General features: G+C 39.0%; 1 protein-coding gene across 1 annotated transcript in view; it reads right to left on the bottom strand.

Moving 5' to 3' along the window:
* Positions 1–18,340, bottom strand: part of LOC138851395 (echinoderm microtubule-associated protein-like 1) — a 125,478-nt gene extending 107,138 nt beyond the window's left edge. Inside the window, exons 1-2 of the mRNA XM_070080471.1 lie at positions 18,181–18,340; positions 6,595–6,732 (exon numbers count right to left, since the gene is read on the bottom strand). Coding sequence (XP_069936572.1) covers positions 6,595–6,732; positions 18,181–18,216 — 174 coding nt within the window. The 5' untranslated portion in view covers positions 18,217–18,340. The remainder of the gene's footprint in view (positions 1–6,594; positions 6,733–18,180) is intronic.
* Positions 18,341–18,548: the final 208 nt, after the last annotated feature.

Genomic DNA, 18,548 nt, shown 5'->3' with positions numbered 1-18,548 from the left:
CACAGTTACTTTTTGCTGATGATACTGTGCTTATGGGAGACTCTAAAGAAAAATTGCGAAGGTTAGTGGATGAGTTTGGGAATGTGTGTAAAGGTAGAAAGTTGAAAGTGAACATAGAAAAGAGTAAGGTGATGAGGGTATCAAATGATTTAGATAAAGAAAAACTGGATATCAAATTGGGGAGGAGGAGTATGGAAGAAGTGAATGTTTTCAGATACCTGGGAGTTGTCGTGTCGGCGAATGGATTTATGAAGGATGAGGTTAATCATAGAATTGATGAGGGAAAAAAGGTGAGTGGTGCATTGAGGTATATGTGGAGTCAAAAAAACGTTATCTATGGAGGCCAAGAAGGGAATGCATGAAAGTATAGTAGTACCAACACTCTTATATGGGTGTGAAGCTTGGGTGGTAAATGCAGCAGCGAGAAGACGGTTGGAGGCAGTGGAGATGTCCTGTTTAAGGGCAATGTGTGGTGTAAATATTATGCAGAAAATTCGGAGTGTGGAAATTAGGAAAAGGTGTGGAGTTAATAAAAGTATTAGTCAGAGGGCAGAAGAGGGGTTGTTGAGGTGGTTTGGTCATTTAGAGAGAATGGATCGAAGTAGAATGACATGGAAAGCATATAAATCTATAGGGGAAGGAAGGCGGGGTAGGGGTCGTCCTCGAAAGGGTTGGAGAGAGGGGGTAAAGGAGGTTTTGTGGGCAAGGGGCTTGGACTTCCAGCAAGCGTGCGTGAGCGTGTTAGATAGGAGTGAATGGAGACGAATAGTACTTGGAACCTGACGATCTGTTGGAGTGCGAGCTGGGTAATATTTAGTGAAGGGATTCAGGGAAACCGGTTATTTTCATATAGTCGGACTTGAGTCCTGGAAATGGGAAGTACAATGCCGGCACTCTAAAGGAGGGGTTTGGGATATTGGCAGTTTGGAGGGATATGTTGTGTATCTTTATACGTATATGCTTCTAAACTGTTGTATTCTGAGCACCTCTGCAAAAGCAGTGATAATGTGTGAGTGTGGTGAAAGTGTTGAATGATGCTGAAAGTATTTTCTTTTTGGGGATTTTCTTTCTTTTTTGGGTCACCCTGCCTCGGTGGGAGATGGCCGACTTGTTGAAAAAAAAAAAAAAAATAGTATTATTATAATTGTTATTACTGCACTATTATGTATTATTATTATATTATTATACATTGTTATATAATATTATTGTCATTTTATTATTACTGTACATAGTGTTGTATTGCCATTATTATATATATTTTTTTTTCAACAAGTCGGCCGTCTCCCACCGAGGCAGGGTGACCCAAAGAGAAAGAAAATCCCCAAAAAGAAAATACTTTCATCATCATTCAACACTTTCACCTCACTCACACATAATCACTGTTTTAGCAGAGGTGCTCAGAATACAACAGTTTAGAAGTATATACGTATAAAAATACACAATATATCCCTCCAAACTGCCAATATCCCAAACCCCTCCTTTAGAGCACAGGCATTGTACTTCCCATTTCCAGGACTCAAGTCCGGTTATGTAAAATAACAGGTTTCCCTGAATCCCTTCACTAAATATTACCCTGCTCACTACTATTATTATTATTATTATTATTATTATTATTATTAGCTCATTATTATTAGTACTTAAGTATTATTATAATAATAATTATTATTATTATTATTATTAATTTAGGGACCTGGAGCACAGATTCAATTCCTTAGATCAAGAACCCCTCACCACGTATGTACTACTACTACAAATAATAATAATAATAATAATAATAATAATAATAATAATCAGTGGGAGACAACCAACTTGTTAAAAAAAATAGTAATAAGAGTAAGGAGAAACTTCGAAGGGCGCCACCATCAGCAAAACATTGGTAACCACTACTAGTACACTTTTCACCTGTCTAGACTTAAGTAGTCTATTAGTACAGTGGACCCTTGGCTAACGCCTTTAATCCGTTCCAGAGAACTAGGCTTTAACCGGTTTAGCCTTTAACCAAATTAATTTTCCCCATAAGAAATAATGTAAATAGAATTAATCCGTCCGGACACCCAAAAGTATTAAACAAAATAATTTTTTTACATGAAATACATATTTCTCTACACAGAAAACAATGATACATGCACAATAAAACAATAACAACATCACACTTACCCTTATTGTGGACTTGTTGATGAGTGATGAGACGGTAGGAGGGCAGAGGATGCAGATGTTCTATTGTTTGGAAGGGGAATCCCCTTCCATAAAGTCTTCAGGTAACAAGTCCTTTTCTGGGGTTACCTCCCTTCTTTGTTTCTTAATGCCACTAGGACCAGCTTGAGAGTCACTGGACACCTGCCGTGAAAAATATCTGTCCCGAGAGCTCTGTTTCTCATGTCCCTTTAAGATTTCCCTAAAATGGGCCACAAGAGTGTCACTGTACAAGTTGCTAATACGGCTTGCAACAGCTGTGGCAGGATAATATTCATCCATAAATGCTTGCAACTTTGTAAACATTGTACATATTTCCTTAATCTTTGACGAAGGCAACTTCCTCCATCTCTCTTCCTCCACCTCTGAAGGAAATCCCTGAAATTTGGTCTGTTGCTGTTGCACCTGAAGCTCTTGCAGCTCTATAATGGTTAGCACTTCATCGTCGTCCTCCACCAACGCTACAACATCCTCGCCACTAACCTCCAACCCCATGGACTTCCCCAATGCCACACTAGATCCCACAACCGGCATAGGCTCCTTAGGGTCAGCCCCAAACCCTTCAATTTTCTCCAAGCAGAGTTCCAAGTCCTGCAAGTCACTCCCTCCCAAGCCTTACCTATAAGATTTATGCAACTGAGAATACTGAAGTGATCTTTCCAGAACTCTCTTAGGGTAAATTCAGTGTCTGAGGTCACTTCAAAGTACTTTTGAAACACTGCTTTGGTGTACATTTTTTTGAAATTTGAAATGATCTGTTGGTCCATGGGCTGGAGGAAAGGAATGGTATTAGGAGGCAAAAACTTCACTTTGATGAAGCTCAACTCTGCAATTTGCTCTTGCAAGTTGTGAGGATGAGCAGAAGCATTGCCCATTACCAGGAGGCACTTGAATGACAATTTGTTTTCCAGGAGGTACTGTTTCACAGTGGGGCCAAACATATCATAGAACCAGTCAATAAACATGTCTCTAGTGACCCATGCCTTACTGTTTGTTCTCCACATCACACACAATTTAGTCTTGACGATACTGTTTTTCTTGAACACTATAGGAGTTTCAGAGTGACACATGAGTAAAGGCTTCAGGCTTCACTTTGCAATCCCCACTAGCATTACTACACAACATTAGAGTTAGCCTGTCTTTCATAGGCTTGTGTCCTGGGAGTGCCTTTTCCTCCTGAGTAATGTAGGCCCTGTTTGGCATTTTCTTCCAAAACAGGCCAGTTGCATCACAATTAAACACTTGCTGGGGTTTTAATTTTTCAGTGTCTATGTACTCCTTAAAGTCCTGCACATATTTTTCAGCTGCTTTTTTATCAGAACTGGCAGCCTCACCATGCCTTATCACACTGTGTATGCCACTACGATTCTTAAATCTCTCAAACCAGCCTTTGCTGGCCTTAAATTCATCAACAGCAGCACTATTTGGCAGCATTTTCTTAATGAGATCCTCATGCAACTGTCCTGCCTTTTCACATATTACTGACTGAGAAATACTATGTCCTGATAATTGTTTCTCGTTTATCAACACCAATAACAGTCTCTCCACATCTTCGAGTATTTGCGATCTCTTGTTTTGTAAGCACACTTGCACTTTTTGCAACAACAGCTTCCTTGACTGCCTTTTTGTTGCACAAGATAGTAGTGATGCTTGAATGGGGTTTGTTGTATAACTTTTCCAACTCCGAGATACGCACTCCACTCTCATACTTTTCTATTATCTCCTTTTTAATTTGATAGTACACCTCACCCTTTTTACCACAGGGTTGGCACTAGAAGCTTTCTTTGGGTCAATGGAATAATACAAAATATATCGCATGTATGCGTGGAATTGTCCTTACTGGCTTGTAAACAATGGCACACTGGTTGGTACATGGGGTGAGTGGCCAGGCCTGCTCAGGGCGCCCTGCGGACACATTCGGGACGAAAGCTCCTAACCAAGATTTTAGGTGTTATCCGAGCCAATTTTTTACGTCAAAGCAAGGCGTTATCCAATTTTGGCGTTAGCCTATGCAGGCGTTAGCTGATGCAGGCATTAGCTGAGGGTCCACTGTATTAGGTTAAGTCTGCCTGAAATGCCTCAGCATGATAGTGACTTTCTTTGCTCCAATCATATAATATGTAATCACATATTGTAACCTTTGCAAAGAAATAAATATTTTATTTATTTATTTATTTAAGAAACCTCCCTCAAGGGGAAGTTCGCATCCTGAAATTTCGTTCGTATCCAGAAGCAAAAAATCGACCAAACAACGGTTCATATCCTGAAAAATTCGCATGGTGGGGCGTTCGTAAGCCGAGGTTCCACTGTATATTAAAATGTTATAAATGGTGCAAAGGTGACATTAAAACAATATCAAAGATGGTTGACACAAACCCACTACCATTATAGTATGCTCCTTGCCTAGTGACAAATTAATTTACTTACGCATTAAGTACAAAATAATATGTTCAAATGTACGTACTGCTCGAATATGACCTATATCAAAATACAGTGGACCCCAAGATATCATAGTCATCGGATTTTGTAATATTCGGAAATCGTAACTTTTTTTGTCAAAATATTGGCTCAGTGATCATCACTGAGCTCGGTAATAGTCATTCGTCCCGAAAGCGTCCACATGGCAACAGCGGCCCGGCACTCAGTGTGCCATTGTTTATCAGCCAGTGAGCATGATCCCAAGCGATCATACGATACATTTCGTAATATTCTGTTCTTTTTAGCGCTTGCAACTGCTAAATAAGCCACCAGGGGCCCAAAGAAAGTTCCTAGTGCCAGGCAGCCCTTTGGTAAAGGGCTAAGAGATAGGGGAGAATGTGCCTTCTTCAGTGATTCTGCAATATGTACAATACTAAAGCAGAAAGAGTTGATAAAGACTATAGCACCAGCCAGCAATAAAGTATAGCATTAACAGTGTAGCAAGTAAGTTAAGCGATTAATAGAAAAAGGACAGCACAAAACTGACTCCTCCAATGTTGTTGGGGGTATATAGGGCAACTGACAAGACCCCCTTCTCTGCTGCCACCATCACCACCACCATGTAAGGCTTATCTTTCAAGGGCCCTTATACACCCAACAACAAACAACACCACAACACTCGTCACATACGTAATGACATATTTTATTCATTCTGGAGAATGTATCATGTTTCTATGTTATTAATATTGTTTATTATGTCATATTAGATGAATTGTGCTAGATAAATAAGCAGTATAGTCGATATCAGTGTCATATTGAAGGACTATCTTGTCCTGTCTCCAAACACACTCCCCTGCCGCCGCCACAACTCCTAGCATGCACCAGAAACAGACCTCTCTGGAACATTTTTTTTGAGCAACACGGGTCCAGTGTTTCTCAAGCTGGTCCTAGTGGCATTAAAAAATAAAGAAGGGAAGTAACCCCAGAAAACGACTTGGTACCTTAAGTCTTTATGGAAGGGGATTCCCCTTCCAAACAGTAATTTCTCCATCCTCTCCCCTCCTCCCATCTTCAATACACTAAGAAGAGTCTTTAATAAAGGTAAGTGCCATGTTATTATTGCTTTATTCTTCATGTCTCATTGTTTTCTGTGTAGGTAAATATATATTTCAGGTAAAAAAATTATTTTTTTTTAATACTTTTGGGAGACTGGAACGGATTAATTGGATTTACATTATTTCTTATGGGAAAAATTAATTTGGAAATCGTCAAATTCGGCTTTAGTCACACTCTCTGGAACGAATTAATTACGATAACCGAGGATCCACTGTAGTGTAAGAATTAGTATTAATCTGCCCGAAGTGCCTAGGCAGGATAGTGGTCATTTTTGTACTTTAAATCTTATAACATGTAAACCATACATTGTAAGCTTTACATGGAAATAAATATTTGTAATTGTGTTTGTATAGGAATGGAACTCCATTGTTAAGTGAGGAGAGGCTGTATTGGGTCACATACAGGTGATCAGATTAATGTCTAGTATCGAAATGCTTCTCCAGGCTTAGGCTGAGGCCTATGACTACAGTAATCTTCAACCTCCAAGAACATGGGTAAATTTTCGAGAAATATTTTGGAAAATAGCAAATTCAATGCTCTAAAATACTGTCATAAAACCATTAATAAGCACCACAGAAAACACAGTTATTATATTAAACCTACAAGAAGGTCATAAGTTTGCTTTTTCCATCAATCACTGTATGGGGCAGGTTTTTTATACCATACACACTTGCCACACAGCCTCATTCTCTAAAAGAGCTGAACTCAAACCGTAGATCTATATGAATGATGCTGGTGTCAATAATGTAAATCTACACAAGAGACAGTAAAAGGGTGCTTATTAATACCAGGTGTATTATATTATACAGCATGAAAGAATGTTGAGTAATGAAAGTGGCTGGAATACATAATAACTTATTATCTCACCTGGATGGGTTCATTTCCATCCTGATGCTGGGAGTACATCTCACGTGTCTCAGCATCCATGACAAACCATCGGCCACTTGTTGTGCCAACTATTATAATCTCACCATTGTTGGAGTAGGCAGCAGACTGGGCATGCTCCTGTTTTTTTAAGGAATAATAATTAAACATCTTATACTTTCTCTTCATTAAAGAATAATACCTCTCAGTGTTTTAGAGTCAAACAGGAGTGAGTGGAGGCAAATAGTTTTTGGAACCTGACGAGCTGTTGGGGGTGCAAGAAAGGTAACATTCTGTGAAGGGATTCAGGGAAATCAGTTAGCTGGACTCAAGTCCTGGAGGTGGTAAGTACAATGCCTGCACTCTAAAGGAGAGGTGGGGATGCCTGCTGTTTGGAGGGACATCTGAACTGCCATATCTATACAACCCTGGCAAGACAAAGACAGTGTGAATGATGGTGAAAGTGTTTCTTTTTTGGGTCACCCTGCCTCGGTGGGAGACAGCCAGTTTGTAAAAAAAAAATCAAAATTGTAAACTACAGAGTAGGAGACACCTGATACCAATTACTGTACACTACACACTGAAGGCTGCAGTTTCATTATTCATATATAATGCACACGAACAGAAACACACAATAATGTTTCTAATGTATGCAGTATAAGCAATGAATGTCCCACAAAGTACAGAGCTTTTTATTAAATATAATAATAAAAAAATTAAAAATTAAAAGTAGGTCTTAGACAGGGATGTGTAATGTCACCATGGTTGTTTAATATATTTATATACGGGATTGTAAAAGAAGTAAATGGTAGAGTGTTGGGAGAGGGATGTCATTAAATTATGGGGAATCAAATACAAAATGGGAGTTGACACAGTTATCTTTTGCTGATGATACTGTGCTTTTGGGAGAGTCTAAAGAGAAGTTGCAAAGGTTAGTACACAAGTTTGGGAGGGTGTGTAAAGGAAGAAAGTTGAAAGCCAACATAGATCAAAGTAAGGTGATGAGGGTATCAAACAAGTTAGGTAAGGAAAAATTGAATATCACACTGGAGGAAGGAAGTATGGAAGAAGTGAATGTGCTCATATATTTGGGAGTAGACTTGTCAACGGATGGGTTTACGAAGGATGAGGTTAACCATAGACTTGATGAAGAAAAAAAGGTGAGTGGTACATCGAGGTATCTGTGAAGACAAAAGAAAATGTTATCCATGGAAGCAAATAATTGAATATATGAGAGTATAGTGGTACCAACACTCTTATATGGGTATGAAGCATGGGTTGTAAATGCTGCAGCAAGGAGGAGGTTGGAGGCAGTGGAGATGTGTGGTGTAAATATCATGCGAAGTGTGGTGTAAATATCAAGCAGAGAATTTGTAGTGTGGAAATTAGGACATGTGGAGTTACTATAAGTATTAGTCAGAGGGCTGAAGAGGGGTTGTTGAGGTGGTTTGGTCATTTAGAGATGGAGCAAAATAGGATGACTTGGAAGGTATATAAATCTGTAGTGGAGTTGAGGAGGGGTAGGGGTTGTACTAGGAAAGGATGCAGGGAGGGGGTTAATGAGGTTGTGTGTGTAAGGGGCTTGGACATGCAGAAGGCATGTGTGAGCATGTTAGATAGAGTGAATGAGGACAAATGGTTTCTGGGACCTGACGAGCTGTTGGAGTGTGAGCAGTGTAATATTTTGCAAAGGGATTCAGTGAAACGGATTAGCCAGACCTGAGTCCTGGAGGTGGGAAGTACAATGTCTGCACTTTAAAGGAGGGGTTTGGGATATTGGCTGTTTTGAGTGACATGTAAAGTGTCATATCTGAGCGCCTCTGTAAAGACAATGATTATGATCCTGATGATCATACTGTCACTCCCGAATATATACTTTACTATTCTCTTTTATCTTAGGTTTTGTATTTATGGCTTGATGTGAGAGATGTTGTGAATTTCTCAAAAGAAGAGATACTCAAGAATTATAAAATCCCAAATTATTATTATTATTATAAAGATAGTGGTTTTTATGACTTGACATGCTGCTGGAGTGTGAGCAAGGTAACAGTTATGAAGGGATTCAGGGAAACCGGTTAGCGAAACTTGAGTCCTGGAGGTGGGAAGTACAGTGCCTGCACTCTGAAAGAGGAGTGGGGGTATTTGCAGCTTTGAACTGTAGTACGGGCATGCCACTGGCGAGACAGTGATGGAGTGAGTGGTGGTGAGTGTGTTTCTTCTTTTTTGGGTCACCCTACCTCAAGATAAAAGGGCTAATGTGTTAAAAAAAAGTGAAATGTAGTGCTGGAATGATGTCTGCACCTAAAAAATATGTGAACAAGCAGCTAAATGACTGTGAGAGCTCAAAAATATAAGTGAACTTGTTCTTCCCTTCCTTGGATTGAACATGAATGCTTCCCATTTCCCAAGTGCTGTATGACCTTCATGTGTCTATCACTTTACTCTGCTTAAAAATATAAAAAAATAAGGGTTACAAAGAAAGGCTGACAACATTAGACCTACACTCTATGGATAGTTGGAGGCAAAGACAAAAGATAATCACATATTACATTATAAACCTCTACAAAAGAAATGATAATGAAGATTTCCTAACCATCAAAGGGTAGAAGATACCAGAGATATAAGTTAAGAACTGGTGCTGACAGTACACTAGGAAGCTCCTCTCTGAAAACAGTAACAGAACTATGTAATGAGACACCAGAGGAGATAGTAAGTACTTATAGGGAGAACTGAAATTTTGGTCAAAGCTGCACTCTTCAGGCATTGTTCCTTATATACATCTTAGATTCAGTGCCAAATACAGAGGTGATTGGTTGAGGTTTAGCCTACAGCATTTGCAACTGAAGTTTTGGAATATGTCTGTATTACTGAGTAGTGCAGTGCAGTGTTTTATGTACTGTATCTATGTATTCTGCAGTATTTATAAACATTAACTTTCTCTCTTTTCAAATACTCTGATTACTTATACAGTTTACTACTGACATGGCTATAATGTTGACGAGGAAAGCCACAGAACATGCAATGTTTGGCCATGCCAGTGTTTTCCAATGAACAAACTTCCATCCAAAGGCGATATGTTAAGGAACTGCTGGCAATATAAATGTGATAAAGGAAAGATTACTGATGTTTCAGTGATTATCAAGATAGCAGCTAAGGATTGTTCTGAACTATGGGAGGAATCAATTGGAGACAGAAAGACTATTTCTATTCTCAGCCAGAAAACTACTGAGGAAAGATTGAGAAAATTGTACAGTACAGGAATAGAACTTAATAAGAACAAAAATGTTTCCAAAAAAGCTACATTTTAGGAAAAAATGAACGAGTTGTTTGATATATGTAGTAATTGCTTTTGTCCTGCTGCCTCCTGTCAAGATGTAGGGTGCAAAATAAAGGAGTATGACAGATACCACCTGGCCTGTAATTGTGATGTGAAAGTTCATATATGTGAGGTACAGTTCCTCCCTGACCAGAGAGGCGATAGGAAGATGAAAATTAGCTGTGTTGACGTGACAGTAACGAGGATGTGGGATAGAGTGATGGTAAAAGAGGAGCAGGATGCAGCCAGAGCCAGGTAGCAGCTGGAGGAAAGACAGTGAACGGGCAGCTGGAGAAGTTTCTGATTCTGGCGATAATTCAAATGATGCCAGAGATAGCCCTTCTGTCGATACTGATGCTGACTACATCTTGAGTTGTCTGCCTGCCAGCAGCTCACAGCAGAAAAGAACAAGACTCCCCACACTGGCAGCCACATGTGACCGATACTTGATCAGTTATTATGCTGGAGCTGAAAAGAGTCGTCATTATGATTTTAAAGTTCAATGCTCCAATGTGGTTCCACATCAAGCTGCGCCCTTATGTCACACATGGTCCAAAGAACTTCTTCCAGTCACTGCAGTTTATGAGACATCCGAACAGTGAAGAAAAGAAGATAGTAAAGAAGACTGTCCGAAGAAATTCCTACTTTGCTCACACAGATCAGCTGCTTCTTGGTATGTGTACTGATGAAGACATGACAGAGACAAAGCTGTCTCAATGATAAGAAAAACTAGAGAAGAGAATCAGCAGACAAAAGAAAGTACTGAGAGCTCTGATGAAGATGTAGAAGATTCTGCTGATGCTGGTGATGAGGACTTGTTAATCTATACTGATGATAAGGATGCCAGTGAAGATGAAAAGAATGACAATGTGGCTCCTATTGTCATGACACTCAAGAAAAGTAGTGATTCCCAAACTAAAGTGACAAGCAAAGAACTATCATTCCATGACTGACTGGAAGACTGAACTCAAAACTAAGCCTCTTTTCACTGCTTCTCTATCAGAACAACAGGCTCTCAAAATTATTGAGATTCCACTGGAAGTGCCCAAGTGGCCAAACAACACTCAAGCTGTTGAGAAAGGGATAAAATTGATGACTGAAGCTTGCACTGAAGTGACTGGACAGAAGACAAGAGATGGATATATCAGGCAAAGAATATTTTCCAGGAAAGTGATGCCCAAGTTCCACACCATGAAAGACTTCACTTATAACTTGTAATAGTTTAAAATTAAATAACTGATTATTAATATAACCCATGTACATTTGATTATACAATCTTCACAACCAAACATGATATAAACCATGTACCCTTCATTCTTATCCTGACAACCAATAAATTATAACTAATTGCTTTCAATGGTGTATAATTTGACGAAGTCGATTGCAATGATGCAGGGTAAATGAGCATGAAATAGTCTGAAATTTTTCACAGAAGTTTCTTGTGACCATACAAATAATGCCTGAAAAGTGCAGCTTGCATCTCTACACAGCAGTTTTCAATTATACTCAGTCTTCATTTATTCAGACTTCCTAAAATATATTTACTACTCACTATAAGCTAAGAATGTGTGTACTGTATATGCATTTTTTAGGCCTAGCTGTATTATTCACTTAATATATGATAGATGTAAATATGTTATCAGGTTAGACAAATTGGTTATAAATGACCATTATTTTTAAAGGGGTGGACCGGTAAGCCAGCAGAAGGCCTCGGTCAGATGACCAAAGCTCTAAAGGCGGGTCATCATCTGACTAAGACCCACGTCAGGAAACACTTGTCCTGTTTCCTGACAAACCTTACCTAACCTAACCTATGTTATCAGGGTTTTATATGCATTAAAAAGTGTAAAAAAGGCTACATTTCACTTTACAGCAGTTGCCCGGAACCTAACCTGATATATAAGCCAGACCCTCCCATAATGGTTACCAGAGTTGGTGCTGGTGAAGAGTCTTTGATCCAAGGAATTTGAGCTACCCTCCCCTTCCTCAGCTCAAACCTAACTGCCTCCCATTCCCAAGGCACTGTATGGCTCTTATGGATTTAGAGCTGCCCCAATATAATAATAATAATAATAATAATAATAATAATAATAATAATAATAATAATAATAATAATAATAATAATAATATAATAATAAAAGGTAGATGGGATACTAGGAGAACAGAAGCATCAGGGAAGAGACGGGTGAAGGTTTATAAACTAAAAGTGGAGGCAGTTAGGGTAAGATACAAACAGCTATTGGAGGATAGATGGGCTAATGAGAGCATAGGCAATGGGGTCGAAGAGGTATGGGGTAGGTTTAAAAATGTAGTGTTAAAGTGTTCAGCAGAAGTTTGTGGTTACAGGAAAGTGGGTGTGGGAGGGAAGAGGAGCGATTGGTGGAATGATGTAAGGGAGAAAAAGTTAGCATATGATAAGTTTTTACAAAGTAAAAGTGATGCAAGGAGGGAAGAGTATATGGAGAAAAAGAGAGGTGTTAAGAGAGTGGTGAAGATATGTAAAAAGAGAGCAAATGAGAGAGTGGGTGAGATGTTATCAACAAATTTTGTTGAAAATAAGAAAAAGTTTTGGAGTGAGATTAACAAGTTAAGGGGTGCCTCCGGGAAATTTCCGCGCGCGCTCACCGAAATATCGGAAAAATATGGATAGTGAGTTATATATACTGAAAAATAGCTCAACTCTTTGGCAACACAATGGTACCAGAATGAATGTTCTACGACGTTTCTACAAGAAATTACAGTCATTTATATGAGGTAAGGTGACGGTGATATTGGTAGCGAGTCTGCTCACAGCCCATATATATTTTGGAAATTTTTCCTTGTTTTTTATCGCTTTTTCTTGCATTATACTTTCTAATATAATAACTGACTACTTGGCATCATAAAACTGAAGGCGGAGCTTATCCCTAGATTGAGCAACAGTCATTAATCATATCATAATGCGCGGAAGGGTTGCCGCGCCAGGAGAAATTACTTCATTATTACGCTTATATCAGCTTATATATCAACTCTACAGCTTATTTATCTATCAGAATTGTTCTAATATGATATAATAAACACTCTAAATAACATACAAACATGTTATATACTCTAGACTGAAAAAAATAGACCATAATATGGCGAAAGATTATCGGGAATATTTCGATAAATATTGAGTTACTGCTCTCCATGTCGTCTCCGTGTCGTATTCTTTGGTCTCTGAGTAAGAGAAAACGGTGTTTTGAAGAGGATAACTGCACTAGAACATCAGTTTACTAAGAAATACACCCAAACAAACGCGATTTTCGCGAAAAAAAACTTTTTTTTTTGAGACGGTGGGCCGGCCGGCGTTCTAGGCCTATATCTCGGAAGTAACTTATTCCTCTACAGTTGCTATTTCTGCATTTATTACTTAATTAAATGGAATAATATTCACAGAAATTGTAGAATAATGGTTTCTCTAATTTTGTTAAAGGTAATTTTGGAAATATTCAAATACTTTCGGAGTTATGTGGGAGTAAAGGGCAGATTTTTTGCAGTATTCCAGGAACTAAAAAAAAATTTTTTTTTTTTTATATAAAGATACGTTATTTAGAGAAAAGGCGTTGCCTAAAATTAGTTTAAGCATTGCTCTCTCGGCACCAAGTGTCCAAACAACCTTACGATGTCCCATATAGGAATGATTTTTGAGACAAGGACATTTTTCAGAAAATCAGTCTTTTTCAGTCTTTTCTCAGTTGTCGTTTGAGGTATATTTTTGATAAATATTTTCAAGAATGAGTGAAAACACTTTGTCTTGTGCACCAAAACTGGAGGAAATCGGACGGTAAACAAAAAAGCTACATTTTTTTGCCGGAGGCACTCTTAAGGAAGCCTAGAGAACAAATCGATTTGTCAGTTAAAAATAGGAGAGGAGAGTTATTAAATGGAGAGTTAGAGGTATTGGGAAGATGGAGGGAATATTTTGAGGAATTGTTAAATGTTGATGAAGATAGGGAAGCTGTGATTTCGTGTATAGGGCAAGGAGGAATAACATCTTGTAGGAGTGAGGAAGAGCCAGTTTTGAGTGTGGGGGAAGTTCGTGAGGCAGTAGGTAAAATGAAAGGGGGTAAGGCAGCCGGGATTGATGGGATAAAGCTAGAAATGTTAAAAGCAGGTGGGGATATAGTTTTGGAGTGGTTGGTGCAATTATTTAATAAATGTATGGAAGAGGGTAAGGTACCTAGGGATTGGCAGAAAGCATGCATAGTTCCTTTGTATAAAGGCAAAGGGGATAAAAGAGAGTGCAAAAATTATAGGGGGATAAGTCTGTTGAGTATACCTGGTAAAGTGTATGGTAGAGTTATTATTGAAAGAATTAAGAGTAAGACGGAGAATAGGATAGCAGATGAACAAGGAGGCTTTAGGAAAGGTAGGGGGTGTGTGGACCAGGTGTTTACAGTGAAACATATAAGTGAACAGTATTTAGATAAGGCTAAAGAGGTCTTTGTGGCATTTATGGGTTTGGAAAAGGCATATGACAGGGTGGATAGGGGGGCAATGTGGCAGATGTTGCAGGTGTATGCTGTAGGAGGTAGGTTACTGAAAGCAGTGAAGAGTTTTTACGAGGATAGTGAGGCTCAAGTTAGAGTATGTAGGAAAGAGGGAAATTATTTCCCAGTAAAAGTAGGCCTCAGACAAGGATGTGTGATGTCACCGTGGTTGTTTAATATATTTATAGATGGGGTTGTAAGAGAAGTAAATGTGAGGGGTCTTGGCAAGAGGCGTGGAGTTAAAAGATGAAGAATCACACAAAGTGGGAGTTGTCACAGTTGCTCTTTGCTAATGACACTGTGCTCTTGGGAGATTCTGAAGAGAAGTTGCAGAGATTGGTGGATGAATTTGGTAGGGTATGCAAAAGAAGAAAATTAAAAGTGAATACAGGAAAGAGTAAGGTTATGAGGATAACAAAAAGATTAGGTGATGAAGGATTGGATATCAGATTAGAGGGAGAGAGTATGGAGGAGGTGAATGAATTCAGATATTTGGGAGTGGACATGTCAGCGGATGGGTCTATGAAAGATGAGGTGAATCATAGAATTGATGAGGGGAAAAGGGTGAGTGGTGCACTTAGGAGTCTGTGGAGACAAAGAACTTTGTCCTTGGAGGCAAAGAGGGGAATGTATGAGAGTATAGTTTTACCAACGCTCTTATATGGGTGTGAAGTGTGGGTGATGAATGTTGCAGCGAGGAGAAGGCTGGAGGCAGTGGAGATGTCATGTCTGAGGGCAATGTGTGGTGTGAATATAATGCAGAGAATTCTAGTTTGGAAGTTAGGAGGAGGTGTGGGATTACCAAAACTGTTGTCCAGAGGGCTGAGGAAGGGTTGTTGAGGTGGTTCGGACATGTAGAGAGAATGGAGCGAAACAGAATGACTTCAAGAGTGTATCAGTCTGTAGTGGAAGGAAGGCGGGGTAGGGGTCGGCCTAGGAAGGGTTGGAGGGAGGGGGTAAAGGAGGTTTTGTGTGTGAGGGGCTTGGACTTCCAGCAGGCATGCATGAGCGTGTTTGATAGCAGTGAATGGAGACAAATGGTTTTTAATACTTGACGTGCTGTTGGAGTGTGAGCAAAGTAACATTTATGAAGGGGTTCAGGGAAACCGGCAGGCCGGACTTGAGTCCTGGAGATGGGAAGTACAGTGCCTGCACTCTGAAGGAGGGGTGTTAATGTTGCAGTTTAAAAACTGTAGTGTAAAACACCCTTCTGGCAAGACAGTGATGGAGTGAATGGTGGTAAAAGTTTTTCTTTTTCGGGCCACCCTGCCTTGGTGGGAATCGGCCAGTGTGATAATAAAAAAAAAATAATGATGAAACTGGGACAAGCTCAGAACAGTTTCTATAGCAACAAAAAGATTATTACAATGACACTTTACATCTTCACTAGTATTAAAATTGTGAAGATAAACGTAAAACAGAATGCTGCACCTGAGAAAGAATTTTCCTTTCTTCTTTTTCTACATAAAAATACATTATAATTAAAAATATGTCAGTGCACAATTTTGTATTGTAATGCCAGGGTCAATAGTATTTTGTATGCTAATTTATAATTCTTGTATAGTGTTCATAATTATCCCAACTTAAGAAAAATTATAAATGAGAATGGTCTCCAAATAACAGGACAACATCCTAATAAGAATTCAGAAAAATCTCTAATTCACGACTTTGAAAATTTGAATTTCGAAAGGAGTACTGTGCTATACAGTATTCAGAACTTTTTGTTTTGAGAATTAAGGCAAAAATTTATTATTTAAATTAGGAAAACCTCTTTAATGTAGATTTTTTAAATAAGATAACATATTCCTCAACCCCTTAACTGTCCAAACATAGATCTACGTTATTACTGCTAGCGCTCCAAATGTAGATCAACATTTTATTTTTCCTGCCTCCAAATTTAACACAAATGGCCTGAGATGCCTGGTAAGTATAGAATGGGTCTGAACACTCGGTGTGTGTAGTATTAAAAGAAATCTAGGACCACTTAGTACCTTGTGGGAGCACCAGTTCAATTGAACACCAGCTGGAGCAAACAGCATGGCAAACGCCAAGGATTCACTGATGTCATGTCATATTAACACTCCCCTTTTAAGAGGAAAGTGATGTTGACCCTGAATTTAGTGGCTTTGTGAGGGATGTGGCCACAAGTGGTCGAGGAAATATAAAGAAATCTCGATAATTACCCATGTGCAACATTTATGCAACATCCTTTCAATTTTGATACCAGTGGTAGTGTCATCCTGCCAGAATGTCCTATACCCTATGCCGTAAGTAAAGAGAAACAATTTTGGAACATATGTAATACATGTTCAGTAGGCTGGCTGGCCAGTGGGTGGGTGAGTAGGTGGGTGGGTGGGAGGTTTATTGACTTTGGCTGTCTCTATCTCCATCTGTCTGCCTGTATCTATCTCTGTCTCTGTCTCTATCTCCATCTGTATCTCTATCTATCTCTGTGTATCTGTCTCTATCGCTGTTTCTATCTCTGTCTCACAGGTACACATAAATACAGTTATACATAGTGTAAATTACCTAGGATAGCCCCAAAAAATCCAAACAAAGTGCTATACTGTGCTTGTAGATATAAGGCATAATAAGCATGACTGGCAAGTAATACGCATTTTCACTTGTTCAAGAATCAGACGTGACAACTCTGCATCATTTGTAATACCTGCTGGTTCATGAGCGGCTCTCCCTCTAAGACAAAGAGACAAGCAGACACAGAGACAGAGCTAGACAGACACAGATAGGCAAGACAAACAGATAGACAGACATTTGTGTGTAACAGTGAAAACAAATAAAGCTAAGGCAGTGCACGATCATCAAATGTCACTCCACTGCTGCACTGTCAGCAATGAAGTGACACTCATCTTATACCATGCTTTAAGGAGTTTCATATATATTCCGGCATGTCTAAAACATTGCTGGGACCTATAAATACTTTGTATATATTTCTAGACAATAGTATGTGACCAAAGCAGGTGAAAATGTTCACCTGTCAGTGTGTTTGTGACTATTTGAGTACTATTTCAGTAGCTAATATTAGTGTCTGAACATTGTCTATGAAATCACAAGAACTACTGCAAATTGTAATTATCAGAACATGAAAATTATATAATTTAAAAAAACAAGAAAAAAGGGTATATCGGCAACATTTCTGCAAGCAGCAGGACTCCACGTTGCTATCAGGCAAGCATCCAGTGCCAACTTCATGGACTTATACCTCGGTAAGTACTGACCCTAAATATTTTTTTTTGGTCTTATCACACACAGAAAATTGCCCTCTTAAATTAAATTTTTTTTTTTTTCAAAATATTTGGAGCAATGGTAGTGAAAACATAGATCTACGTTTGGATAGTTATCGGGTTAAGAAGTTAATTTGCCCTACTGATTTCTTCACAATAACGATTTTCGTTTACTTATATTATTCAAAACTTTCTATATTCTAAATACACCAACTATGAATTACTGTAGTCTGACTAAGAAAGAAATCAATATACAGTGGACCCCCGACTTACGATATTAATTCATTCCAGAAGTCTGTTCGGGTGCCGTTACCGAACAAATTTGTTCCCATAAGGAATATTGTAAATTAGATTAGTCCGTTTCAGACCCCCAAAAATACACGTACAAAAGCACTTACAAAAATACACTTACATAATTGTTCGAGTTGGGAGCTGATCGTAAGGCGGGGGTCCACTGTACATTTAAGAAGAGACTACACAATAACAACATATCACACTTAAAATTCATCAGTTCACTTACACCAATGTCCTTGCTCCAGACAATAGTATGTGCCATAGTGTCCCACAAGTAGCAAATACGATCATATCCAGCAGTCAAAAACTGGTGATGGCCAGGGTGTGGAGCTAGGGCCCACAGCTCCTCTGTGTGTCCCTGTAACAAATAAGAACATAAGAATGGAGGAACACTGCAGAAGGCCTACAGGCCCATGCGAGGCAGGTCCTTATCAAAACGACCTCTACCTAAAGTTACCCAAGAAATAACTCCCATACCCAATGACACCAATCATACCCAGCCCCTCCCACTCATATATTTGTCCAGTCTCTTCTTAAAGCTACTCAAGGTCTTAGCCTCTATCACCCAACTGGGAAGACTGTTCCACGCATCTA

The sequence above is a fragment of the Cherax quadricarinatus genome, unplaced genomic scaffold, assembly GCF_038502225.1.
Source record: "Cherax quadricarinatus isolate ZL_2023a unplaced genomic scaffold, ASM3850222v1 Contig497, whole genome shotgun sequence".
Classification (NCBI taxonomy): Eukaryota; Metazoa; Arthropoda; class Malacostraca; order Decapoda; family Parastacidae; genus Cherax; species Cherax quadricarinatus.
The sequence above is the reverse complement of the archived record's forward strand: the minus strand, read 5'-3'. Positions and strand labels throughout refer to the sequence as shown.